Here is a 27633-nt window from a genome sequence, read left to right as displayed (position 1 = left end):
GTTAACTCTTTCCCTACCAGCGTTTTTGAAAAAAGTTGCCAGCCAGCGCCAGTATTTTTTTATAATTTTCATAAAAGTTTCATGGCCCACAGAATACTTTGTTGTATGAATATCTGAAAATGCATAAAAAAAAAAAAAAACTGTTTTATTCTAGCCTCATGCATTATTTTTTTTATCAACACTTGAATGTGGGTAAGTTTAATAAAAACAGCAATATTTTGAGCAAAAGGCTGAGAAAATCAAGTGATGGTAGTGGTCACGCCAATGGTTTGTGAGAGCTGCGCACTTTTATTTATTTGTGCAGTTTAATTCTCACACTTTAATAGTATTTATAACAAGCTGTGATACTATGAGGAATGATTACCTCAAAATGTAGATCTGTTTGCAGGTACGAGGTACTTTATCTGAATGAATATCATATACCTCTCTCACTTTTGCTCACATGCCAGAGATTACCCATGGCATGTGTGTCACCTGTCACATTTCTCAGTAACCTGAGTTTGGAGATACTGACTGCTAACATGCTCCCTTTGGTAGACTGCTCCCTATGAGCCTCTCAGGCTTAGCATAACATGGCTTAGGTTATTTTGTGCATTTCCCTTATTGCCTTGCTTCTGAGGTTTCAGGCTAAGACCTGTCTGGTGCCAGGATGGATCTGTCTAAACTTGGACATCCTCATCTAAAGTCGGAAACACTTAAGGCATTCCCCATAGTATCAACACCAAGATACATCGTCTCGTCCCCCTTCTCAGGGAACTGGGATCAATTCACAACCTGAGATGTTTCCTTAACTGCTGATTATGTTCACCTGTGTCTAGATTAGTAAATCACATTCACTCATTTGTATAGCCCTCTGTTTCAGTTTATCATTGTTGATTTTATTTTTAATACAGTCTGTTTCTTTAGCACGTTAAGTTGTTAGAGAAAGAACAGAGACGACATTTAGAAGGAAAGGGCGTCAACCTAATCAAACATTCATACTGTAGCCTACAATTCATTTTTGTGAACATAAAACAATTTGAAATACGTTTTTCAAATTCAAATATAACTCCTTTGTTTCTCATTAACTCTTTTTACATTGAAAAACAAAACCTCAAAACATACACAGACCTGAAAATGTCAGATTCGTGAGCGACATCAAGACCATAAAATCGATATGAAATGGAAGTTGCAGTAGTCTTTTCTTCCCTAAATGTGAAGTAAATCCAAATGAAATGGTTTCGCGAATAAGAAAAAATGTAGGGCGGGAGTTGTTTTATCCATCAGGACTTGATTGGATTTTTGGATTATTGTCATTTGCTATTGCTGTGATCTCCTGTGAGTGACAGGTTGTCAAGCCCTCGCGATGAGACACATCATCAGAGAAAAGACATGTTGCTGAAATTGGGAGAGGAAGTTATAGAGTGCTGTTTTTTAGACTTATTTTTGTAGGCCAATCCAGAAGTTATCCCTGGTTCCCTAGAAAAAAAAAAAACTAACAAAAAAAAAAAACATTCCCATTGGATTTTTGGATTATTGTAGAAAATAAAGTCTGTGACTTACAAAAGCTTATGATTCTTACACGTTTGTTTGTTTTTTTTTCATCATGATATTCACATGTGAACACAACCTTTATGAATATTGAAGCGTAAATTCAATTGCGAAGTACACTACACTCAACGAACTACACTCATGTCATACTCTCATGACTTCATTGTCACCATCTCTAAACATTTTCCCTGAAAGTTCGAGTTATATTAGTTTGCAAGAGCACGATTATAAACACAACGAGGCTGTGAAAGCAGACTAGTGAGTAGATGAGTTTACCCATTCGGCTAAGAATGGTTTTGTCCTCGACAACCTCTGTAGTCCCATTTGTTTCTAACACTTGTTAGAAACCATTTTTTACAAGACAAGTAAAAGATTTAAATAAATCACAATATTAGTATATTACTGGTGTATTTTATGTCGTAGAATAAAACGTGAAAATATCTTAAGCTCGTGTTCACCAGGCCTTATTTCAAGCAAAAACCCATTCAAAAAACAAAACACTGACTTAAGGATGATGGAACTGAAGTGGTAAAATGCGTTATCCCTGCACCACTCTTGATTAAAGATTACAAGGGTACATGATAAAAAATAAAATAAATAAATAAATTAAGATCTGCACACATGAATCAATTATTAAAAAAAGAATGGTCCATTTGGATTTCATGGTAACTTTAAATTATTTTAAATACAAAATAATTACATTTAGAGCAATTCCTAATTTTACGTCCAACTTTAGTCATCGTTTATGTCATCTTTACTGGTGTGTCTTCATTTTTCTCTTGTTGCTTTTTAGTTTTGTTGCTACCATGTTTCGCTTAATCTGAACCTGCGCTAAATAGCACAGCATCACTCTGGGATCCGCCCAAGAAGCACCAGTACCTTTAAATGAAGTGCAGTGCGCCTCCCTCCACCACGGTTAACGTGAGCAGAGCTTCATACTGACAGCAGCTCTCCAGGGTGATCACTGTTCGCTTGATTAAGCTGCAGGACTTCTAATAGAACCGGGACATATTGATTTCGTTTTTTAATATAGGGGTGAATTTGTTGATTACACGTATTTGTGAGGTTTATCTTCCCCCGAAATCCATTCCATTTCATCTCAGGACTTTGCCTTTTAATTAGATCTCATGTCTTATAGCCTATGAACCATTGGATTCTTCTATCAAGAGGTGAGAGGATTGATAATTGCTATTTTTAAAACACGATACACTTCCCTTTAACCGGACGCTACTTTCGTTCTCGGATATCTCAAAATATTTCGACTAATTCAAGGTTACTGGAATAGGTTCTCTACAGAAGGACCATGCAGCTAAGTTTGTGTACTCTGATTACATTTGTATGGTGTCTACCCGGCTCTTCTGCCTCGTACGTGCCCTGTGAGCCGTGCGATCAGAAGGCGCTGTCCATGTGTCCACCGGTGCGGATGGGGTGTCAGGTGGTGAAGGAGCCCGGCTGCGGATGCTGCTTGACCTGCGCACTGACCGAGGGGCAGGCGTGTGGAGTCTACACGGGGACATGTGGACAGGGACTGCGCTGCCTGCCTCGGGGCGGAGAGGAAAAGCCGTTACACGCTCTGCTTTACGGCAAAGGAGTTTGCATGAACGAGAAACTAGGTCTACACAAACCACTTCATATGCCGAAGGGTAAGTTTTATTGACATACAAAAGATCTGTTTTATATGCAATAAACGAACGGATACAAAAGAAAGTTGTATCTATCTATCTATCTATCTATCTATCTATCTATCTATCTATCTATCTATCTATCTATCTATCTATCTATCTATCTATCTATCTATCTATCTATCTATCTATCTATGCTGAATTATCTAGGTCAGGACTTCTAGGCTATAGCAGACAATCTTGTAGGATTTATTATAGCCTATTATCTTGATGGGTTTTTGCATTTATTGAATACAGAATTAGTATTCAAATCAAATTCTTTCCTAGCAACCCCCACCCACACACCCGCAGATCTATCTCTGTCATCCTCTTTATCTCACTGCCTTTCACAAGCTTTAGCCTCCCCTGCCTTTCTTTGCAAAAATCTGCGATTAAGTCAGCTGCAGCACCCTTAAAACTGTGATTATGCGATCTCATCACATTTACTGAAAACAGCTGCTGCAGCTATTTCATTCTGAATCATCATCATCATCTTATAGTCGTTAAAACTTTAGCCTGAATGGGAGGCTTGAGTTCTGACAGAGAACGACTTGGAAGAATTAGGCAGCATTCAGAATAAAAAAAATAAAAAAATAAAAATAAATAAAGTTTACACAGCTGACTTAAGTCTGTTCTAAGGAAGCTGATCTGCACCTACAAATTCTGTGTAAAGGTGCAATGGTGCAAAACGGTAATAAGGCTACTAAGCTCTGACCCACCTAGTATCAAAAGTAATAATGATACTAACAATTTTATATTTTTATTCATTTAATTATTTGTATTCAGAAATTATATTGTGTCAGGCATTAAAAAAGAGATATTGTTGAAACAAATTAAGAATTTGTTTTATATGTGTGAGAAGACGCATCTATTGGCAGAGACAATTTGATTGAGTTCTATTTTGCATTGTGAAAACTCAAACCATGCATGGAATTGTTTCCCAATTCTAAATAAAACTCATTATCTTGCAAATTGTCTCTGCCCATAAAAGCATTCTCATCAGACACAGTAAAAGGGCAATGCAAGTTTTAAGGGCAAAAAAAAAAAAAAAAAAAACCATGGCCACAATTTGCTAAAACTTAAAAATGAACGAGATGTTGTCACAGTGTGAGGTAAAACGAGGTAACAATTAACAAAACATGCTCACATATTATTAAAATGCGGGACTGATTCCTTAATTTGTGGCCACAATAACTTTTGGCTCTGTATATTAAACAGTTTATGTAAATGTGTAAATGCACTCATTTGTTGCGACCCTTGTAGGCTACTGTACAAATGAGATTTTAGTTATAAAAGGCATGGCAACATGTAGCAGAAGAAACTTAGAAGAGAAAGCAGAGAGAAAAAATGAGCACACATTCTCTCTCAGGGCTGCACAGATCTCAGATTAGCATGCATTCCCAGAACAATAACCCCAGATTATGAGACATGGAAGTGCACTCGTAACATCACTAAAATAAAACATAATATCCCTCAAATAAGACATCCGGTTTACTAATGCTTGGCAGATGATAAAACAACAGATTAAGAAAGCTGAAGCACCATGTTGATTTATTCAATGATTTCAAAGCTTTGCTGAGGCTTTTTCTCTGATTTGTCAGTGATGTCATCACAAATGGCTTGGGAGATTTGCTCATCTGTTGTGACCCTGGCTGCTTAGCTTCTCTACAGAAGACGCAGAGGGGCGAGGAAGGGGTCAAGCCCTTGAATCTGATTACTCACTGCAGCTGGGCAATGCAGTGACGTGTGAGGGAGAGGAAGAGGGTCTAGAATGGGCAAATTGAAGTTGGCATCTGGCATCTATGTTTTCAATTAAAAGAAAGAGCTGGTGGTTGAGTTCAAACTGTTGAGGACTTTATTGTCATGCTTAAATTGTAACTTCCAAAATAGCCATGATAGATTTTCACAGACTGTGTATTTAGAAATACCTGGCTTTCACTTTTCGGAATTTGAATAACTTTTCTAGGGTACATTTATGTTTATGGTTGTATTGTTTGGAAGACATGGCCAGTGAAATATGCATGAGGGCTATTTTTTTTTTTTTTCTGGCAGACTTGAGTGATTTCTGCTAAAAAAGTTTAACAATGAGCTATACTGTTATGAGACACCTGTAGAAAGCCAACAGCTAAAAAATATCTGCTGATCTGTTGTTCCTGCTGCTCCTCTGAAGAGTTCTGGCTTGCTTTCAGATGCTAAATATTAGTCTTGCTAAGCCTCTGTTAAAATCAATGGACCAATTGCACAAATAAACTAAGCCACAACATTCTCAATTTAAATAACCCTTACAAAAATAAGTATACTTAAGTAAAGTTCAAGTATATGTTAAGTATACTTTATGTAGTATACAAATATCAATTGACTAGAAGTGTACTGTTTCAATACTACTTAGGACTAAATTGCCCTACTTTTAGTGTATAAAAGTAGGCCTATACTTTTAAGTATACCAGTGTAACAACCAAGTGTAAGAGTAGTAAACTTTGAGTACACAACTAGATTATAACTAAGTTTTTTGTTTGTACTGCAACTATACAAGTGAACTTATAGATATAGCCTACTGATAGTTTTTCTAGGTAAATACTTGTAGCACATTTTTTAGTTTATGAATTTTTTTTACGCTTAGGGTTAGGTTGCTCAGTAAACTACTAGTTCTATAATGCAAGTATACTTTTAAGTTTTCTTTAAGTGAACATAACATAATGCTTATAGACAGTTTACTATTTATATATTTGTAACGTAGTTAGATGTTATGGGAAGAAGGAGGCGGGAACTGGCGAACATTCAACAAACTTTAATAATAGCCTAATAAAAAAAATAAATAAAAAAATAAAATAAAAAATGAAAGTAAAGACAGCAGTCCCTGCTGTCACATAGGCTATAACAAAACAACCATCAAATAAAATAGTCCAAGGCTGGCCTCTCTCGATCTCCACTGTCGTCGCTCCTCCTTTTATGCTTCCGCTCCTCCGTAAGAGATACGAGACCAGTGCGTCGCACAGGTGTCCCTCATCATTAATCACGCCACCGTCTTGCTCACCACAATATTATTTTAGCACTTTAAGTATACATATATTTATACTTTAGAGTTTATACTTTGAAATATAGGTTTTGAAATTTACTGGTACCATTTAAAAAAATGGCTAGCATCATGCATCCTGTTTTATCAACACTTGATTGTTGGTTAGTTTAATAAAAAAAAGCAACATTTTAAGCAAAAAGCTGAGAAAATCACATTTTTGCCAAAGTCGATGATGATGATCAAAACACAGATGGAGCAGATCAAGTCCATCAACACCCCCAAAGCTTCACAGTTTTTAACCCTTCCTGGGTCGAAATTTAATTTGGTAACTTTAGGCAGTTTTGACTTATATGCTGTTTAATGTTTGATGATCGTGCTATTTTACATTTGCGTAAGCAATCTTTAATCACTTTTCCACCTGTGTTTTGGAATCCGGAGATTCTGTAGCCTACTCTTACGGAAAATGTGTAGGTTATAGTGTAACAGTGAAAACATGGATAGCCGGAAAATTCAGTCAATGGCGGGAAAGGGTAAAGTAAATTTCTATGTACACTACCAGTGGAATAGCTTACATAATAATTCAGATACTCGGAATTAGGAACATATCTGTTTTCTTTATAAATCAATATTCTCAAACAATGTAAGTTTATTAGTATGTAAAGTAAAAAAGTATTTAATAGGCTACTCAATCAAAATATTAAACACAAGTACAAGCCAAGAATATTTAATTATGATTTTAATTATATCTCAGTCAAAAGACTGAGTACAAGTACAGGCCAAATATACTTCGACTTTTCTGTCAGTATAAGTCAAGTATACTTAAGTGCAATTTTAAGAAGCGCATAAAGTATATTTCTGAGAAGTACATAAAAAGTAGACTGAAAGTATACTTTCTTATTTTTAATTTAAAAGAGGTATACTAATAGCACACTTGAATTAACTTCTTTTTAGTAAGGGAAGACCAGTGCAGGAAGTCTTTGTTTTAGATAGATAATGAGAAAAATTACTGTAATCCACACTAAGCACACCAATCCAATTTGGCCTTAGATTGATGGTCTTTATGGTTTTGTGACTGACATACAGGCGTCTTGACAGTGCGAGCAACCCTTGTGTATTTGTTACGTAAACAATGCCAATCTCAGTATGCCACTGCATTTGACTATTGTCCTCTTCCTAGATCAAGAGTCACATGAAGAAGCCCTGGTTACAGAGGTAATGGAGGATCTGCTTCCCCAGGCTAAGGTTCCATTATTCCAACGAGACCACATTAACAGCAAGAAGGCTCAGGCCATGCAAAAAGATCGGAAGAGACAGCAGGCTAAACTCAGGACAAATATGGACTACCCGCTCTTGGGAAGTGACAAACATCAGTCTGACATTGTACGTTTTTTTTTTTATCAACTTTCATCTTTCATCAAAAAAATGTTTTCATGGTGTTTTGTGTTATTTTACAACTTTCTATAAATGCCTGACACCTTTTCCAGACTGTTCTGTTAATGATGTGTCTGTTAACTGCAGGGTCCATGCCGAAGAAAGCTGGATGGAATTATCCAGAGGATGAAGGACAGCCCCAGAGTCATGGCTCTTTCACTGTACCTACCCAACTGTGATAAGAAAGGTTTCTTCAAGCGCAAACAGGTTAGTTTTGCACTTCAGCATGTTTATAGATGTCAACTACTGGCAAGCTTAGTTGTCGGAAAGTTTTCTTTCCTATAAACACTTGGCTCTTGGCTGAGGGCATGGTCAAATTACTTTGCTTACTTTGCTTTGTTCATTTTCGGTTACAGTGTAAACCCTCCAGGGGGCGCAAGCGAGGCATCTGCTGGTGCGTAGACAAGCATGGAGTTCAAATGCCGGGCACTGATTTTAATGGAGGCAACATCCAGTGTAAAGATCTTGAAAGCAACGGCAGCAACAATAAATGAGACAACTTAAATTTGGTCACGTAACAACAACAACATCACTCACTCACTCACTCATTCACTCTCATCTACCATATTATGTGATTTGCCAATCATTTCTAATCTTTATCTTAAAGAGTCTGACCTTTATTTGTGGAAAATCCATATAAGCCTATATAAAAACTCTTTTAAAGAACAATACAAGCATCAGTTATTGAATCCTGAAATTGTCCTCTTTGATCTTCATTGGTTGGTGGGATCTATCAAGTATCATTTGGGAGTCATGGACTAGTTTCCACTGTATCTTATGTTATAGCCACCGTAGAAAGTCTTATGAGCTTAAAGAGCTTTAAGGGATGTTTCACATAAAAATGGTATTTCTTTCATCATTTTCTCACCCTCGTGTCATTCAAACCTATATGACATACTTTCTTCTGTGGAACACAAAATAAAATATGTTGAAAAATTTTCAAACAGTTTTTGACATTACAATGAAAGTCAGTGGGGTCAAAAACAACACTGGACCCATTTTTCTTTCATTGTACTGTATGGACAAAAAACATTTTATTGTTTTGTGTTCCACAGAAGAAAGAAATGCAATACAAGTTTGAAATGACAAGGTGAGTGAATGATGATTTTTTTTTTTTTTTTTTTTTTTTTTGGGTGAACTATCCCTTTAATATTACTGTTTCATATGACTCTGCTTTTGTCCGTGGCACAGCACTTACTCACTGAAGAGTACTTGTATAATCTTCACAGACTCTTTTTTGTTGTTGTTTTGTTGACCCCTTTCCAAAGATTTCAGAAAATTACTTTTTTAGTCTTGCCACATTGTTTTGCCAACCTGGACCACATAGGAAGATTCATATTCTAATAACCACTGTTTTAGTGAACTGTAAAAAAGCAAAAAATTAAAGAAAGCTAAGCACAACTTCTTAATAATCTTAGACACATGTACAAACATGTAGTTATGAATCACCATAGAATAAGAGCCATTTGAATGCACAATGGTGACAAACCAACCAGCCATTTTTCTAGTTTTTCAAACTTTAACAGATCAGGGTCCTTGGGTTCTTATGGAAATATCAGTGCCTTTTTTTCTACTCAAATATTTGAATACTGATTTACATCAAAGGCATCAAAGGGGCCACAAAGGCAAAACACAAACACTCAAAATGCTGACCTTTAGTTTGCAGGAGTGTAGATTCAAAAAAGCAAATTCAATGTTCTTAAAAAGCAGGCAAATTGAGATTATTTGCATTATGAAAATGCCATAGTAGTACAATACCAAAGGTACTATTAGGTTTTGGCCCACAGAATTGAATTTGGTGCAACCAGTTTTCCTCCTAATAGTATAAATACGTTCTTGGTGCTTATGAGATTATTTGCATGGTGTGACTTGGTGTCAGATCAGAGGCTGACAGCAGTTTAGAATTGTTCCCTGATTGTAGAATTTTAGAAAGTCCTCTGTCATCAACATCACTCAACATTCACTCACTCAAACACTCACTCACTCACTCACTCAGTGAGTGCATTTTTAAAGGACAATATTCCCCTTTTTACAATTGAATAACATGGAAATAATTCTGAACGATACCACTCCATGTGGGGAAATTAGGCTCACTAGTATGAGACAAAAATAAAAAGCAGACCAGTGTGAAAAGTTTTGTAAGGTGCCTATCTAATAATGGAGTGAATTTTGATGGGTGTAAAAAACTGGTAATTTTTTCCATAACCTTTTCAGTTGAAGTTTCTAATAATTGAATACATTTTAATAGTTAATTTAAGTTAAGCCCAAATCAAGTGATATGGGTGGTTAAATCTGTATGACATCAAAATATCTGTGTGCAATATTTATTCATGCAATTTATGTACTCTTAATTTTGTCTACTTTGTAAAGACAATACATTTATGTAATAAATATATACATATAAAGATATTCAGATATAAGAATAGAATCTCTGTTTTTATTTTGTTTATGTACTCTTCTTATCAAATATAGTTTGAGATGAGCACACCGCGGGAAGTAATTTCAAATATTTAAAGGTGCATTGCGCAAGTCTCTGCCTGCGTCCCAATGTGCATACTATCCATACTAAATAGTATGTGACAATAGTAATTGTCAATACTATTTAGGGCAGATAGGGTGGATAGTATGCACTTTGGGACGCAGGGTCTGAGTTTTTGCAGAACTTTGCCCCCTTCTGGCGACACACGAAACTGCAACCAGAGTTGTGCACGCGGTTACGTGGAGTTTGCGTTGGGGTTTGGGATGAACTAGAAGCCGGTCTCTTTGAATCCATCTTCTACTTTTGTCAAAGTCGATTGAGTTGTCTTCGCTGATGCGGATAATGGCGGCGAATACACAAACCTGCCAGACATAGCCAGGTGAGCGTGAACGCGCATGACGTCACGCCCAGTCGATTCCGTCCCGAATCCCTCTTATTTATTTTACTGTACAGGATTATAGAGGCAATCGCAGAGATCATAGAAGGGCTCATTCAGCCCATCAGGCAATTGTTTAAGCATGTATGGGTTAGAAAAACGGGTATTTTTAACATGAAAAGTTGCTTAATGCACCTTTAATTGGTGCGTCACTAATTCATTTTTCCTTTTATAAAAATGTGCAGCATGTTTTCATATTTTAATATATTTTATAACTTTGGTCACTTGGAAAAAAAAATACTGGAGAGATGATTATTCATTCAGTTTCTAACAACAAATAATACCTTGAAATATTCTTTATTTGTGTACATGTAAAACATAGGGCCCAAAACAGTAATAACACCTAACAGAAAAGTTGAATTATGAATAAAATTTGCACAAATAAACCATAATGTTAAGTTAAAATTTTAGCGAACATCTCTCTGTATCAAATCTATTTAACACATCTTCAATGAGTTTTTATGCAGTTATAATTATGTTTTCTCTTCCTTAGTGTGACCACCAGATGTCAGTAGTTACATGCAATTGTAATAGAACATCAACTGCATTAGTATCTTGGACTGCTTCTGAAATCGGATACTTCCCTTCTATATAGAGAACAGAACATAGTTTTTTAGCGGTTGAGAAGTAATTACTTATTCAAAATAAGTACCTACTCGAGAGTATGCGATTTCGGACGCAGCCCTAGTACTAAATGGCTTGAACATTCCAGATGCATTCACAAAAAAATTCAATTGACAACTTTAATTAGCATGCATCAGGTTTTTTAAGCCAAAAGTTCAAGACTTCATAAGCAGCCCCATATATTTTGTTTCTGTAAATCATTTAAGGTAAGGAACTAGCTCTTTTTAACTTTATAACGTAGCGCTTCAGTGTGTTTGTCAAGATGAACACTGACTTATCCAGTAAAAAAAACCTTACCTTTTTCGTTATATGAGAGGGGGGCAACCTATTAAAGAAATGTATTGAAATGAATAGCACCAGCAACATAATGAGAGAACTACAACCGTACACGTTATGATTAGCACAAGATACTTACTAAGTATGTAAAAGTGTTTAAGGTAAGTTAAACACTAAAAAGGTATGTTTACAATTCTAGTTAATTTCCTACAGAAAAGTAGTATTATCACCAGCCTGCTAACACCAGTCCTCTGTTCATACAGTTGTGGTCAGAATTATTGGAACCCCGTGGTAAATATGAACAAAGAAGCTGGTAAAAATATAAATGCATTGTTAATCCTTCACAAAAAAAAAAAAAAAAAAATTCACAAAAATCGAACCTTTCATTGAAGTAAAATAATTGAAAATGTGGGGAAAATCTCAATGAAATAAATGTTTTTTTCTCCAAAACACATAGGCCACAATTATTGGCCTCAATTATTTATTTATTTTTTCAACTTTTCGCCAAGATAACAGCTCTGAGTCTTTTATAATGCCTGATGAGTTTGGAGAACACCTGACAAGAGATCAGAGACCATTCCTAACTGCAGAATCTCTCCAGGTCCTTTAGATTCCCAGATCCAGGTTGGTGCTTCTTCTCTTCAGTTCACCTCCCTCATTTTTTTATAGTGTTCAGGTCAGGGAACTGGGACGGCCATGCATGGCAGAAGCTTCAATTTGTGCTCAGTGACACAATTTTGTGTTGATTCCCAAAGACATTCAGGTTTTGATTTTTTTTTAATCTGTTGGTATTTGATAGAATCCATGATACCATGTGCCTGAACAAGATGTCCAGGACCTCCAGCAAAAAAATAAAATAAAATAAATGGCCCACAATATATATATATATATATATATATATATATATATATATATATATATATATATATATATATATATATATATATATATATATATATATATATATAAAACAGCGGTATATTTAACCATGGGCATGGGGTATACTTTTGTATCCCTGTTTGCACCAAACCCATCTGGTGGGTTTGCCCCAGTTATTTTTGGGGCAAATCTTTTTTTATATATATATATTTTGGTTTTGTTTCATATAGAACCACAGGTGCTATTTGAAGTTCCAGTCGTGTCTGACAAATGAATATGCTGGAGATTGTTTTGGGATGAGTGAGGAGGATTTTTCTTGAAACCATCCCAAACAACTTGTGGTGATGTAGGTGCTGTTTGATGCATAGTTTTTAGGCTTTCTGAACCCAAGACTCAACGGATCTCTGCAATTCTCCATTTGCGATCCTTGGAGAGTCTTTGGCCACTCAAACTATCCTCCTCACTGTGAATTAGGACGATATAGACACACTTCCTCTTCCAGGCAGATTTGTAACCTCTTTAGTTGATTGGAACTTCTTAATTATTGCCCTGATGGTGGAAATGGGAAATTTTCGTATAGCCTCTTTCTATTTTGCGAAGCTCAACAATCTTTTGGTGCACATCAGAACTGTATTCTTTGGTTTTACCAGTTGTGATGGATGATTAAGGGAATTTGGCCTTTGTGTTTCCTCATATTTACACTCGTGTGGAACAAGAAGTCATGGCTGGACAATTTCTTGTTTTTAGTCACCCTGGTGTGCTAAATGTAAAAATGAATGGTAATATACTTAAGAGATATTTTACTCATAAAATATTCTGTGGGTGCCAATAATTGTGGCCAACTTGTTTTGGAGAAAAACATTTATTTCATAATGTGAAAGTTTTGGAGAAAATTATTTTACTTCAATGAAAGGTTAGATTTATGCAAATTTTTGAATGAAAAGAACAAATGGATAACCAATGCAGATTTATTTTTACAGCCATCTTTGATCATATTTACCAAGGGTGCCAATAATTCTGACCACAACTGTATGTCATAACTTGGATTTAATTTAAGCACTATCAGTTCAGTTATATCAGTACTTCAACTGTAACAATGTGTTTAACTGTAACATGTTTCAAACCATCTCAAATCTACAAGCGCAAAAAATGCATAAACACACAAGGTATATTTGTAGCTTGTTTAGAGAGTGTGAAACACTAACTCTTTTGGGGTCATGATTGTGGGTTTGTAGGCTTAAAGGTCAAGATGGGAAGGGATGGGAAGGTTCAGGATATTTTTAGTTTTGAGGGTCCACAGACGGATCCATCTCTAGGCCATCAAGGTACTGGCTGCAGTTTGGATCACCCCTTATCAGTGGAGAGGTGGGAATAGGTCTTCCTGTGTGTGGATTCACACACCAGCACTCACCACGATGCCCATTCACTGACATCTTACACTGAAACACATGAAAGAGTCCAAATATTCAAAAAATTCCAAATAAATATAGTCCAAAAATTTTAAAAGAGTTTAAGCTTAATTGACAGCATTTGTGGCAAAATGTTGATTAATACAACAATGGAAGTGAATGAGGACAGTTAATTAACTTCATCAATCATATAACTTTAGAGCTTGATAAAGGGGGGAAAAATTGGCACAATTAAGGTGGGTTGACAAGATTAAATAAACAAGCTCCTCCCGAATTTATATGAATATAAAGTAACATTTCTTTAAATTTGTCTTTGTTTCTTTTTTATTTTCTTTTTTTTTTTTTTTTTTTTTTTTTTTCTGGCTACACAAGGTTATGACAAATGCAAATCCTGCCATGTGAAATACATTTTTAAATACATATTTCAAATATTACATGTAATCACTCAATAAACACTGGGCTTTAAAAGCTGCCTGCATGCACAATAATTATCAAAGAATTACCACAATGCTTATTAAAATAGGTTCAGGTGGATTACAGCAAGTCACATTTATTTCATGTCAAATACCCAGATCTACAAAAATGTGGGTTGCTTTGAACTTGATGGTGCTGGAAAGGGAATTAAATACCTGTTTCAGGTTGTACTGCCCCCTTTTGTCACAGTTGGGTATGTGCAGGGAATAGAGGTCCTCCAGGGGACCCCTGTTATCTCTGAAGGGTATTTTTGAGATTCTTTCCAGCACCTGGTCCAGCTCCTGCTGACACTGGCTCTAAAATATGTAAATAAATGTTTTTGCATTTTTGTCTTCAATTGAAGTATACAATAACAGCATTGTGTCTTGAATCGTTTAAACTATTTAGAAGATATGTTTGAATGATACCAGTACTCATAAAGTGTGATTTTCAACACTCGTGTTATCAATGACTATAAGTTATGTATTAGGTCAAGATAATGCACACTAAATCATCACAGCTAAGGTGGAAAATATCTCAGGGAAAATTAAATGGATAGAACATAAGTAGTAGTCAGGTTGCTAAGTTTCTACTGTCATATTTAACATTAATATCAAATTGACCCCAGAATTACTTTTTCCAGCCAATGATTTAATGACATGGAAGTAAGTAAATTTTAGCTATTCTCTAAATAAAATATGTAATGCATACATAGCATATCACTTCAACTTACTGATGTTTTTGTGTCATTTGTGGATGTTTTAAGTTTTTTCAAGGTAACAAGACCTGAAAATACAACCTGCAAAGCATCTGTGTGTGTACTGAGCCTGAAAAAGTTCTTTGCACATGTTACTGTGCATTTGAAGTCTGCAGATTGCTCAGAATCAGTCACTGTATTGTGGTCAAGGCCCTCAGCCAAAATAAATAAGCTCCAGAGACAATTATTAAGCATAAGTCAATTGGAACAACGTGTTTTGTCTGGGTTTGGAACATCTATGGCAGATTTAGTCTTTACCTACAGCTCACAACATTAGAATGCATAAATGAGTGTCCCACTCTGAGAAATATATATATATATATATATATATATATATATATATATATATATATATATATATATATATATATATATATGTATATATATATATATGTATATATATATATATATATATATATATATATATATACACTTTAGGCAAATATAAACTTCTCTCTGCAATTCCACAAGATCTCAGATACACCATTGAGACAACCTCTAGGAGAAGATAAAACATTTTTTATTGGTTTGTTTTTTATCCTCTACCTGTTTGGCATGCGGCACTTTAGGGTCCTCTACTTTGTGGTACTTCATCTTGGTCTTCAGCTGCTGGCGGTGTTGAAGGACAGCACTCTCCTTCCATGGACTGTCTTTGGTGGGCTTCCTTATGGGAGGAACCTCAGTCAGACCAATGTCCAAAGACTCCTGTACCTCACCTGATGATAGGACACAAAACATTTTGAGAGTTCAAATTTGTCAAAACAAATGTATTTTAAAATCGATTAATATCCATATTGGTCTAATATGTTAGCAGCTATGCATCTAGTATTCATAGATTTCACATGATGTAACACCCTTATAAGATCACATACCTGGAGGACAAAACAAGGCTGTCCTTCATTGGCTGCTAGTTATTTTTAACAGGTTTATACTAAGTACTTGTTAAGAATATGTTTGGCTTTGATTTCATTTTCATTGTGTTCAGTTTCTGTTTTCCTGTGTGTCTCATTGATTGATCCTGTTCATCTGTTGTCCTGTTAATTACTCATTAGCCCTTTTGTTTGCTCTGTGTATTTAAGCCCTCAGTTTTAGTAAGTTCCTTAGACAAAGTTTAAGTTCCTTTGTCTACTAAGACAGTGATATTACAACACCAAATTCAATATACACCTTATTAACAAAAACATACTATGCACAGGCAAGCAGACAAACCCATTATATGAACACAACATGCAAAAAAGTAAAGAATTTAGCATGTTTCCTTCATATTATGGGCTATTATGGGCCTCATTTGCTTGCCTGTAAATTGTATGGATCATCAATAAGGTGTATTGAATTTGCTCTTTTAATATAACTGTTTTAGTAGGCTACATCAGGGCATGTTAAGTATTTTCCATGTTCAGCATTATATAATGTTGATTGAAATATTGCGGCAGGTGCTTTATATGGATCGCAAGTGCTTAAAACGTGCAGTTTGTATCTTTTTTTTTCCTTCTTTTTAGAGGTGTTCTAAATATTTGTGGCTTAAAACAGATGGGAAATTGACAGGCCTTTGCTGCAGCTGGATGATTTTGCCCTCCAGGTCTCTGTGCAAGTAACCATTTATTCCCCTCCTTATAATCAGTGATTCCCTGGAGGTTTGCCATTTTGAATGATCCAGGGTCAAATTTTCTTGTTCATTGTGACAACAAACTTTTAGCCTTTCGTTACCCACAGCTTGAGCAACTTTCATGACACGCAAAGACAAATAACGTTTGTGCATGGAATTGTATGCAATGGCTTATGCAACTTACCACAAAATCTGTCCCGACAACTTAAAAATATAAATCAGTATTATATGTTTTTTAAAGTGCATTTGGGTAAAATAAAGATATGGTTTGGAAGATGGATTTAAAAAAAAGCTTAAATCTTTCGCCATCTAATAACTCCATAGAAATGGCCCTGTGTGACTCTTTTAAACTAGTAGTGGGTTAGTAATCAAAATGCGTGAGATAAGAAATAGGGGTGGTCGACATGATTAACAGATATAAATGACAACCAGTAGAGATTTTGGACTATCGTCTCTATTGCGGTTAGCTCATGTGACGTTGCTGTGCTGCGCGGTCACAAAAGCTTACTGTTTGCATGTGTTTTTAAGCATTGCGGTTTAAAAACAGGTGACTTTAAAGCGTTGAAACACAAATAGCAGCGAAAGAGAATTAATTTCAGTAGGCAATATGCGTGCACTCTCTGAGAGCGCATGAGATTTGTAGAACCATGTATTCGCAAGTAAACATTCATTTATGTCTTAAGTGAACATTAACGAGTTCACTTAATGCATGAGTAGATTGGATCTGTGCAGTCTTAAAGTGACAACATCTAAATTTACCTGCTGTCGTTATTAATGTTAAAGGAACCATATGTAAGATTGTGGCCAAAACTGGTACTGCAATCACTTTCAAATTACTGTAGAGCGGTGTATCCCCTCCCCCTCCCCCCTGACTCGAGGTTGCCAGCTAGGCTGCAGGATCCATCAGGAACGTAGGCTGCTACAAGGAGCTTCCAATGGCAAGTGACGAGTCCTACACAGTAAGTTTTTTTTCTGTTAATTATGTTTATGCTTCATGAGAGATGTTTTGCGAAGTAATTATGTATCGCAAAAATTTACTAATGGCAATTAGCCAAATATAATCGTAAAGATGTACGCTCGTATGTGACATTACATTGTTAGAAAAGTAGCTGTTAGTCTAACTTGTAACGGTAGGTATCTGTCATTAACGTAAGTACAAGCACAAGCCTAAGTCACTATGTGTAACAGATATCAAAGATACAGCTATTCATTTAGCTGACGCTATAAGTGAAAGCAGAGCAGAGCTGGCAACTCGGATGCCGAAACACTACTGACTTCGTGATTAGTAGATAGGTGGAGGGTGGCGCATCAGGCCAAAACACAACATGACAACATCAACATCAGTTGAGGGCTGCAACTTCACTTTTAAATGACAATATCCTGGCCGGACTACTGTTGTCAGTGATATAAGTATTTGAAATGAACATGATTTCTTAATATCTAGTGACATATCAGGGCCATTTTATTATTAATTGAAATACATTTCTTACATACGGTTCCTTTAATCAAGCAACAAAAAAAATAGAGAAAATCTCTCACTGCTGACTGAATCACTTTTGTAACTTTAATAAGAATAAATGTAGAATTAATTTTTACAGCATTGTTTTTTTATATACTTTATAAATTTAATTTGTGTCTTTGTTCTAGTTTGTTTTCTTTGCTCTCTTTATCACAGTTTACTTGTCTTCAGTAAGCTTGAGAGTTTTTTTAGTCTGGATTCGTTTTTTTTTATTATATTGAAAATGGTGATAATTACAGTTTTTACAATGGCGGGGCCCCAGAAAATCCACAAAATATAATAAATTATAATATATATATGGTATACTAGGTGTAATACACATATTACACCTAGGCTATGTGTAATATTCAATGTCAACCAGGCATGTTTTTTTTTTTTCTTATACAGTAGCCTATATAAGCTTCAAGGACAAAAGAGTGTGACCACTGTTTTAGATCAGCCGTTTCTGTGAAGGATCCAGAAGAAGACATGCACAGTTCATCAATCGTTCAACGCAGGGACGCTGAAACACCACTGCATGTTTCTTTCATTTTTGGTTAAACTAATCCTTTAAATTAAATTATTATTATTATTATTTTTTTTCAGTTTCATTTTAATTTGAGTTCAAATGAATAAAAATAAGATTCAACGTTTAGAATCAAATCTGTGCATATTTTGAATTGAAATTTTATTCAGAATTGAGAACCCAAGAGAATCAATATGAATCGAATCGTGTGACTCCAAAAGATTCCCACCCCTATACAACAACTAACTAAAAATAACCAATTCCTATAGAGTTTTAAGAGTCAGAGTTTTTAAGCTTCTTAAACATCCAGGATGGTTTTTAAAATTCTTACCAAGGCACAGAATGCACGGGTAAAAATGTAGCACACCACTGCAATAAATAGCAAGACTGAACAGCAGGTAAAAACAAAAACACTCTTAATTTTCCACTCGTTAACACTTCTTAAAACCTTGCTGCTTAACCTCAGTGGTGATCTCTTTGAAGCTATCCCAGCAGGTTCTACAGAAGTGGAATGAAATAGGGGTACAGTATGCAAGAGTACCACACCAAAAGGTAAGGCATTTCTGCCTTTCCTGAGAAACTTCAGACACAGTCTATTTTGAAATAAAGGTCGAAAACCCCACCAAGCAAAAGGCCACTAAAGTCCTGCACACAGTGTCCCTTCTTATCTAAACACAGATGATTAGTGCACTCTCCCCTCCTCTCGCAGAGGCTGCGCATTTGAATGACTTAGCAAAATTGCCTACAAAGAACTGAACAAAACAGGGAGTATATATACACAGGAGCAAACAAGGGAACTAAACAAGACATGGGTGTAACTAATCAGTAACCAAGGAAACTAACAAGGCAATAATCAAGACTAAACTGAGGGCATGTTTACACGACAAAGATGTACTAAAAATGGAAAAGTTTTTCCTTTTCTTTCCTTTTCCTTTCCTCAAATGACAACACCATTTTTCAAACTGTTCACACAGATCTGCGAAAACAACTAAAACTGTTTTATTATGCAAGCCAGGCCAGAAGTTGGTGAAGTCAATTTGTAAAGAAAAACTATGCGCTTATAGACTGAACAAGTAATATGCATGCAATGCGCATGATGTCACCGTTTTCACAAATTCACATTTTTGGTATTTACACGGAGACAATAACGGTATCATTTTCAAAAACTTGCACTTTAAAACCCGTTTTCGAAAGTTTGCATTTCCAGGCCCCCAAAACGCTGTTTTACATTTTTAGTTGAAAATGGTGTCGTGTATGAAAATGGCCCTTGAAAGAAAACTCAAGAAACATGATACATGAACAAAAAGACAATTAAACTCAACATAACCTGGACAAAAGTAACATGAACAAACAACAAACAATTATATTTGTATTAACTAACATTAATAAAAATGAATAAAGACTGTAAATTATATTGTTAATTCAGCTAATGCACTAACAAATTAGACATAATTGTAAAGTGTTACCCTATATACTGTATTTTCTATGTAGATTTGCATTCCAGTTGTATCCTAATATTTTTTTAATGCTCAACTGATTTTACCATACAGAGAAATCATGAACCATTTTTGTATAAAACTGAGTAAAATGTTTAAATCTTACTTTGGTTGGTCATAACAAGAACAGCTTTATGTTCCAAGTCTTATCTTCATGTTTTCCATGTATTTGTGTTCACAAACCACCATAAGCTGCACTGGACTTTTTGGATGTCTTCACAAGTTCCCCAAGTACAAGCATTCAGTGGAAAGTGGAAGGAACTTTTTTTAATCTGCAGATGTTTTCCAAGTCCTTCAGGAAATAAATAGGGGGAGGGATGCATACACAAAGGATGGCAATTCTTAAAATAATCCACATGGAGGGCCAATCATCACTGTCAAGCAGGAAACAAATGAATGCAAAATGAATGTGATTCATTTTTTACAAGCAGGGGCAGAGTGTTTTTATTAAGTTGTTTCCATTACCTTTACATCTACCATGAGGATATAACTGCATGGATGCTCAAAATGCATGCTGGTTTGAATGGGTAAAGAACTTACAGTGCTGGAAGGGATGCCAATTTGTTGGCATAGGGTCATGCCAACAAGCCTAATCACAACCATCTTTTCTGGCATCATCCAGTGCAAACTCTACACTGGAACTCTGGCATGGTAGTCAGCACTGATGGTCCATGGGAACTACACACTCCTCACCTTAATAAAAAAATCTCCTCTACATCTGTTTGGGATCAAAAATTTCTGTTTTAGTATCCACTGAAAGGATGGCAGTGAAAAACATAAGATAGAGATCTGCACCACTGCTTCAACACTAATTCAATATCCTATGAGTTTTACAAGGCTATTTTTTTTTCTTTCCCAGCAGAAGAAAAGTATATATTTTGATGTTTCTAGGTCCTCATCAGTAAGCAGATTGGGCAAGTTTATACATAAGTTATAGCACAAAAGTGTCCAGCCAATTTAATTCTTCATTAGGATTCCCAATGAAAGTGGATTAGGGCGGATGAAAAGTTGATGTGCTTTAGGAAAGGTTGGACATTTATAATGATATATAATAATGGATCTGATAATATAATGGATATGATCCTGTGTTAACCCAGGCTAGTTTTGCATTTTCAAAGTAGGTTTCCTTTATATTATATTGTATTTATTAGTTTTATTTTTCAGGTAACTTTGATTTAAGTTTTTGTTTTGTGAATACTGATCTATTTCATTTTTATATATTTTAGTTTTAATATTACAGTTTAGTAATGAACGGAACACATCCCAAACAGCTGAAAATAAGGAAAAACATTTCTATTTAAGCACACTTTTCTTGTAAGCAAGTGTAAACAACTGAATATTTGTATTGTTTACATAGATTAAACATATTTGTGCATTATAACAATAGCATTTGCGATGAGTTGCCATTTTCCCTTTTTAGCACAATCATTGAATAAACTGGTACAGCACTTGGAGTGATGAACTTGGGGTCAAGAGCAGCATTAAAAGGTTTAAATGTTGTTGAATATCAAAGTTAAGTTTCTTATATTGATTATATGTTTGTCGTCCAAACCTCAATTCTTTGGAAACGCAGGGTTAAAGTCAGCTACTTCTAGCACAGGCTTCATTATAGATGGTACTCTTCTTTTCCAAACCTTGGGTCATAAATAATTTTGTACTCCTTGCTGTGTTCAGAAGTCACTTTCCTCTATTAGGTTTGTGGGATTTTATCCCTTTAATTTTAACACCACAGATCATATAATTGGCTGTGATAATGCCTTTGCTTTTTCCATTTTCATAATTAAACTCAAAATAGTCCCACACAGGGCTGTGCTGTTTCCAACCAGACATTATTTCCCTGTCTTCATTATCAGTATCCACTAACCTCACTTGCATCACATGCCACATCACCATCTGAAGTTCTTCACCTACAGCCACACAGGTCAGATTATTCCACTATGATGAGTAAGAGCTTAATGATTGCAAAAACTGTAATGTTTGAATAATTATTCTTTAATTTCAGTTAGTGTTTTAACAACTGTTGTTGTCATTTAGTTGTATTTTTCATTGACTTTGCTTAAGAACATGCATGTAAACACACTCATTGACACAGCTAGATTGTTGCCCCTTAGACCGATTTTGCTCAGCATGTAAATACATTAATCTGTGTGTTCTGTTGGCTTATTGAGGTGTGCATGTGAAATGTAACAGGAAAGCATCTTTACTGCAGATTTAAGCACATCCAGACAGAGCGAGCACTTTGCAAAACTCTGAGTCTTTCTTGACCCAAGAAATTATAAAAATGTGTTCTCATCTTGTGCAGTCAAAGTAGAAGTATTTACTGCTTATTTATTTAACATCACATCTCATGTAACAACTGGAATACTCAGAGTTAAATATACAAATTATTAGGTTTTGACGTTATTTGGTAAACATGGTTTACCTACATTACCAGGTTATTGGTCTGCATGTGAACCGGAACAACAGTTTAATTTAATTAGCTGATTTTTGGGAGTTATCAGCGTATTTGTGTCTATATAAACATGTTCAATGATTAGAGACAAAGAGGTTTGCTTTACAACATGCAGGCAAGACAGTACAAGCTTGACTAAAAGTGACTAACAAAGTTCACTGAGTAACCATAATATGGGCCTTGGCCCTTGGGGTAACAATGTTGCCCTACATCCTCACCCCAGTCCAACATGTATGAACTATAACTATACTATGAAAAATCCTGAAAAAAAAAAAACACCACCTCCACAAATTCCAAAGAGGTCCTTAAACCATTGCTTGCTCCCACCCCAAGTGCACTCGCCTCAACATTTCTCACATTGTTGGTGTTATCTCCAAGCTGCTGCGGGGAGCTAGAGAGTTTATTCTGGACATAGACACAGTAAGATTCTTGGCATTTGAGTTGCTGAGTAGCCCTGGGGGGTGGCAGCCATACCCGCTCTTGCAGAAAACTGGGGGATTAGTTTGCTCTATTTTAGTCCAACGGGTACCGCTTTTCCACAGCACTAGGAGCAGCTCATAAGCAGTCCGTTTATTTTTGAGTCCCTCTGCCAGGTGCTGAGGGCTTTGTGAGGCCTATTTTTTCGGGTCACTGCAAATGGGAAGAGGGTCACCAGCCATTTCCCTCTTGATGAAGATGAGACCAATATATGAGGACCTTGCTCTTTTCTGTCAGCACTCTGAGTGCTTTTCATTGTGGCCAAAACTCTACAATGGGTTCCATGACCCATTTTTAACCTTAAAAATTCTCACAACCCCACCACTTAACTCTCATCCATGTCATATAATTAAGCTATACACTTTAAGATCTTACAGGCAAAAAAAAATATATATATTCTTAAGAATAACAAACAATTTCCATATTTACTATTTGTTTTTAAGCATGTTATGCAATGAGTGCAACATTTTAAAGTTCACAGTATCAACTAATGCAAACAAGTGTACCAGAGTGTTAGCGACAGCTGGATCATTACGCTGGCTGCGTCCGAAAGCTGAAAAATATTTCCTCCGCAGGCAGCATTCGGAGGTAGGAAGGCATTAAGCCACGTCTGAATCTAATGATCGTGTCACAGCCTGTCTACTGATATACTATTTATTTATGAAGGCAGCATAGATGTATCCTTCGCTGTCTATCATATCCCATTATCCTGTGCATTTGAGTCTTTAACAGTTGAGAAAGTAGTAAAACAAAGTAGTCTGAAAGTTGCTTTTGGTGGTCAGTTTGTGTGTAAATATACGTTTTGACCAATGCTTTGAACTTTTAATGGGGGGTGGGGGGTAGAGGCGAGTGCACTTTTGCACAGTACTGTATGCTTATGGAAAAAAACAGAGACTGGTTGAAGAATTTGAAGTAGACAAACCATATATGCTTATAATTGTGTTTTTATTTGGTTTCACAGTCCACCTGTCTTTTGCCTGTTCCTTTGTTCATACCGGATTTCTACATCTGCATATGTCATAAATTACATATACTTCGGTTGACTCATAAAACTCTTGTTTTCTGTCTGTGAGCTCCTTCTGTTATGTTCGCTCATACATCCTCAAATCGCATAATCTCTTGGAACATTAATAAAAATGCTTATTCTTTTTAAATAAATGTGATGTAAGCATATATTTTATTCATATTTTTCTAAATGTGTAAGCCTTTGGAATTAAAAGCCTTAATGGAGCTGTTTTGTGCATTCCTGTGCTCACAAATAAATGGAAGCAGGCACGACTGAACAATTTTGCATGTGTGTTCTCTTTAACTTTAATTGATTGATTGATTCAACTTTAGCATGACTGATGTGCACTCCTAAAACAAATAAATAAATTACTGTCACTGTAAAAAAAATAATTATTGTAAATCATTGATGTTATATTATAACAATATTGATTATACAAATATTGATGCTGGAGTCTTTAAGTATAGGCCAAACGATCTGCAATCTAGCTATTTTTTAGTCAGTTAGCGCCATGCTAGTGAAATTCTGGGATTGTATGACATTTTCTATGGAGGTGTGTTAAGGGCAGGTTTTGGCCCCACAGTGGAAACACAGCTTGATTTTGGCCTTGAGGTCCGAGGCTACTGGCCCCACCCGGCACATTGTTAGCCCTGGCTCGCACTGTCCCGACATGGAAAAAAACGGCTAATGTCACTTTACTTGGAGGAGGGCTAGGGAGCTGCTTTTCAAGGCTTAAGAAGGGCTGCACACCCAGGTACATTTGTGTGCAACATGTTATTGCTCTCTACCAAAAATTAAAGGATGCCATGGCATTGCAGTTTTTTGGTCCATCTTATTGGTAAGGTCCTCAGTCTGGTGGTGGTGCGACTGCAATCCATCCACTTGGTTCACCTGGTATCTTAGGTCTCCTGCATCATATCTATTTGTCTCAGTCCAGTTTCTCCCATTGTCTATTTCTTTCCTCCATCACCCATTTTGTAGAAGCTTTCCAGTGTAAACCTTAAGGAGGATGCTGGATTCCAAGTGCAGGAGTGGAGGGAATACCAGTATCTTTTGGACCTTTGAGGGGTACAGCATTAAATGTCACCGTCAAGAGCCATCCTTAACTGGTCACTTATCCATGGGTTCCATAGTTCCATACTGTTAAAGGAGAACTCCGGTCAATTTTAACATTGAGCTCATTTTTTTGTACATTTGGAGTGCTGTCAATACAGAGAACAACGACAAAAATCGGTGTTGCCTACACCGAGTTATTCTCGGTGTAGGCAAGAGAATAATACTCGGTATTCTCGGTAATACCTGTGTTTACATCCTGTTTTCGGTTGAAGTCCATAGTAGTCGATTGCCGAGTTCACGCGCGTGATCATAGGTAACTAAACCTATGCGCGTGAACTCGGCAATCGACTACTTTGGGCTTCAACCGAAAACAGGATGTAAACACAGGTATTTGCGCTGGCTTAAATAACATCATTTTTATACATATCTTTCACATCTACTGCAGTCAGATTCACTCGTGTTCACTCTGAAGGAATCACTCACATTTTCTGTGCACTTGTAATGACACATCAAGGATGTTAAGAGGCTAAAAGCAGGTTTAATACTTGCCCCATTGAAGTCAACAGGGTGCAAATTTTAAAAATAGAATAACTCGGTGTAGGCAACACCGATTTTTGTCGTTGTTCTCTGTATTGACAGCACTCCAAATGTACAAAAAATTAGCTCAATGTTAAAATTGACCGGAGTTCTCCTTTAAGACTCAGCTGATCTCTGGGCTTTCTATGCTTGTCCTGTTTGTCTAAGTAAGCTACTCTGTATTCTTTTTGTGTTTGCTTTTGTGTTCCTTTCTTAGTTACTGATTGTTACCTGCTGCACCTGTTCCTCATTTCCTCCCCTATTATTCTCCCTTTGACTACTGTGTTGTGCTGGACTGGACTGTCTTAAGCCATTTTACCTTGCCAGTCTAGCATTTATTGTTCTGTACTACCTGTATGTTTGCCTGTTACCATTCTCTGTTTGACTCTGCCCTGTCCGTGAATTAATGAACCCTGACAGCATTGCACATTTATGAATGAATGGATGAATTGTTTGAACTCTAATGTGAATGTGAAAAATGTGAATTTGGTAGGTCAGTATTATTTTCAAAAAGCTTAACAAAAGTATACATTTCTTCATCAGTAAATACTTTTTGATTTTAAATGAACAATGTGTTTCTTAAACTGATAATTTTACATAATGTTACTCAGAACTTGTTAGTATTATTAATATAGTTTTTTTTATTAGTTTATATTTATTATTGTTAAAATTATCTATTCAAGTCAGTTCACTCTGCATTCATTGACTGTTTTATTTAGAAGTGGGGACTCCCTGTACTAGAGGTGCTATTTGTGACATTCCAATTTTTTCCCATTTATTGTAATATCAGTGGCCATCTTAACTATATACTGTTGCTGGAGTCTGCACATTCTTAAATGAGTTAAGTAATTCTGATTTTATGGTATCCACCCATCTATTCATCCATCTATCCATTTTCTGAAATGTTTTTCCTATGTATAAGGTTGTGGAGATGTTGGAGCCTGTCCCAGGGTCTTGCAGGGAAATACAGAACAGTTGGTCTACCAAGAACCTTCTAACCTAAACAAGAAGGATAAGGACTCCTGAAGTCCAAAGAGACATACAGTATAGAGCAATGGCAGACCACTTGCATGCTCCCAATCACCCTTCAAACTGTTTAGATTACATATTTCATGGAATACAATATTGCTTAACACATTAATTACAATATTTCAAATGTGTGTTTCAAATGGCAATTTTAAATGGCATTCTGGTGCTAAATGCAGCTATGATTCACAGGAATTGTAAGTTTTCTTCTCTTTCACCAGAAAACATTCCGGCACAACAGGATTTGGAGAACACTTGTGTAGGGCTTTAAAGTACCAAGGTCAATATTCTCTGTGAATGTTCAGTATTTTAAACAAAAACAATGGATTCCTATGGACCTATTCACACTGGGCACAGACATTATAGTGTATGCATATGTATGCTACAACAGTGCTTATTTTCCCATCTCATAAAGAAAGTGGTAAACGGTCCTTTTGATGTTTTCTCTCGCTGTTCTCCCTTCATTTCATCTAATATTTAATAATTTTGATAATGTTGTAATTAAGGTAATGGGAAACTGTCCCATATTTTGACACAAAACAAAAACTTGTTTGTGATGTTCAGTTTAGTTCAAGATGATTCAATCAATAGTTTTAATAACTGTCAAATATGTGAAAGGGTATTTGAGTCAAGAAAATATCAAATAATAAACGTGTTTTTATAAAAGAAAATTTGTTTATCATTTGCTAAAGGGATACTTTTTAAGTATACGTAAATGTTGTTTACATATATCTTGCTGTTTGGAGCTATGTATTTGCATGTGATGCCATTTTTGCTGTATCACTATCATCCTTGTATCTACACCAGTGATTCTTAAACTTCTAAATACCACCTAGACACCAACTAAAGACCTTAGTCAGGGTAGATTGCATTTTACATGGGTGAAAGTATGAGGGATATTACTAAGACTTACAGTCTTTATAATGGCACTGTAGGCACTGTTACATATAATTTTCAAAACTC

At 35.9% G+C, this 27633-nt stretch overlaps 2 protein-coding genes across 3 annotated transcripts in view; one reads left to right on the top strand and one right to left on the bottom strand.

Annotated features, from left to right (window-relative positions):
* Positions 1-2442: 2442 nt before the first annotated feature.
* Positions 2443-8331, top strand: igfbp5a (insulin-like growth factor binding protein 5a). Of its 2 annotated transcripts, XM_081380042.1 has the most exons (5): positions 2443-2699; positions 2816-3173; positions 7385-7587; positions 7726-7845; positions 7995-8331. In XM_081380042.1, the coding sequence occupies exons 2-5, from the start codon at positions 2834-2836 to the stop codon at positions 8130-8132; spliced, it is 801 nt and encodes a 266-aa protein (XP_081236168.1). In that variant the 5' UTR covers positions 2443-2699; positions 2816-2833; the 3' UTR covers positions 8133-8331. The 2 variants fall into 2 exon arrangements, with proteins under 2 accessions (XP_081236168.1, XP_081236169.1); XM_081380043.1 differs by having other exon boundaries at positions 2443-3173; positions 7995-8298.
* Positions 8332-13287: 4956 nt separating this feature from the next.
* The window catches only part of igfbp2a (insulin-like growth factor binding protein 2a), a 33026-nt gene continuing 18680 nt past the window's right edge, over positions 13288-27633 (bottom strand). The window contains exons 3-5 of the mRNA XM_081380322.1: positions 15498-15667; positions 14371-14511; positions 13288-13771 (exon numbers count right to left, since the gene is read on the bottom strand). Of these exons, the coding sequence (XP_081236448.1) occupies positions 13613-13771; positions 14371-14511; positions 15498-15667 (470 nt within the window). The 3' untranslated portion in view covers positions 13288-13612. The remainder of the gene's footprint in view (positions 13772-14370; positions 14512-15497; positions 15668-27633) is intronic.

This window comes from Scardinius erythrophthalmus (assembly GCF_964197995.2).
Source record: "Scardinius erythrophthalmus genome assembly, chromosome: 12".
Classification (NCBI taxonomy): domain Eukaryota; kingdom Metazoa; phylum Chordata; class Actinopteri; order Cypriniformes; family Leuciscidae; genus Scardinius; species Scardinius erythrophthalmus.
The sequence above is the reverse complement of the archived record's forward strand: the minus strand, read 5'-3'. Positions and strand labels throughout refer to the sequence as shown.

Bases quoted from the DNA above. Each gene is read 5' to 3' on its own strand.
- igfbp5a (XM_081380042.1), top strand. From the start codon at position 2,834: ATGCAGCTAAGTTTGTGTACTCTGATTACATTTGTATGGTGTCTACCC. The intron at 7,588-7,725 runs GTACGTTTTTTT...TGTTAACTGCAG, and splicing joins ACAAACATCAGTCTGACATT to GGTCCATGCCGAAGAAAGCT. The intron at 7,846-7,994 runs GTTAGTTTTGCA...TTTCGGTTACAG, and splicing joins GTTTCTTCAAGCGCAAACAG to TGTAAACCCTCCAGGGGGCG.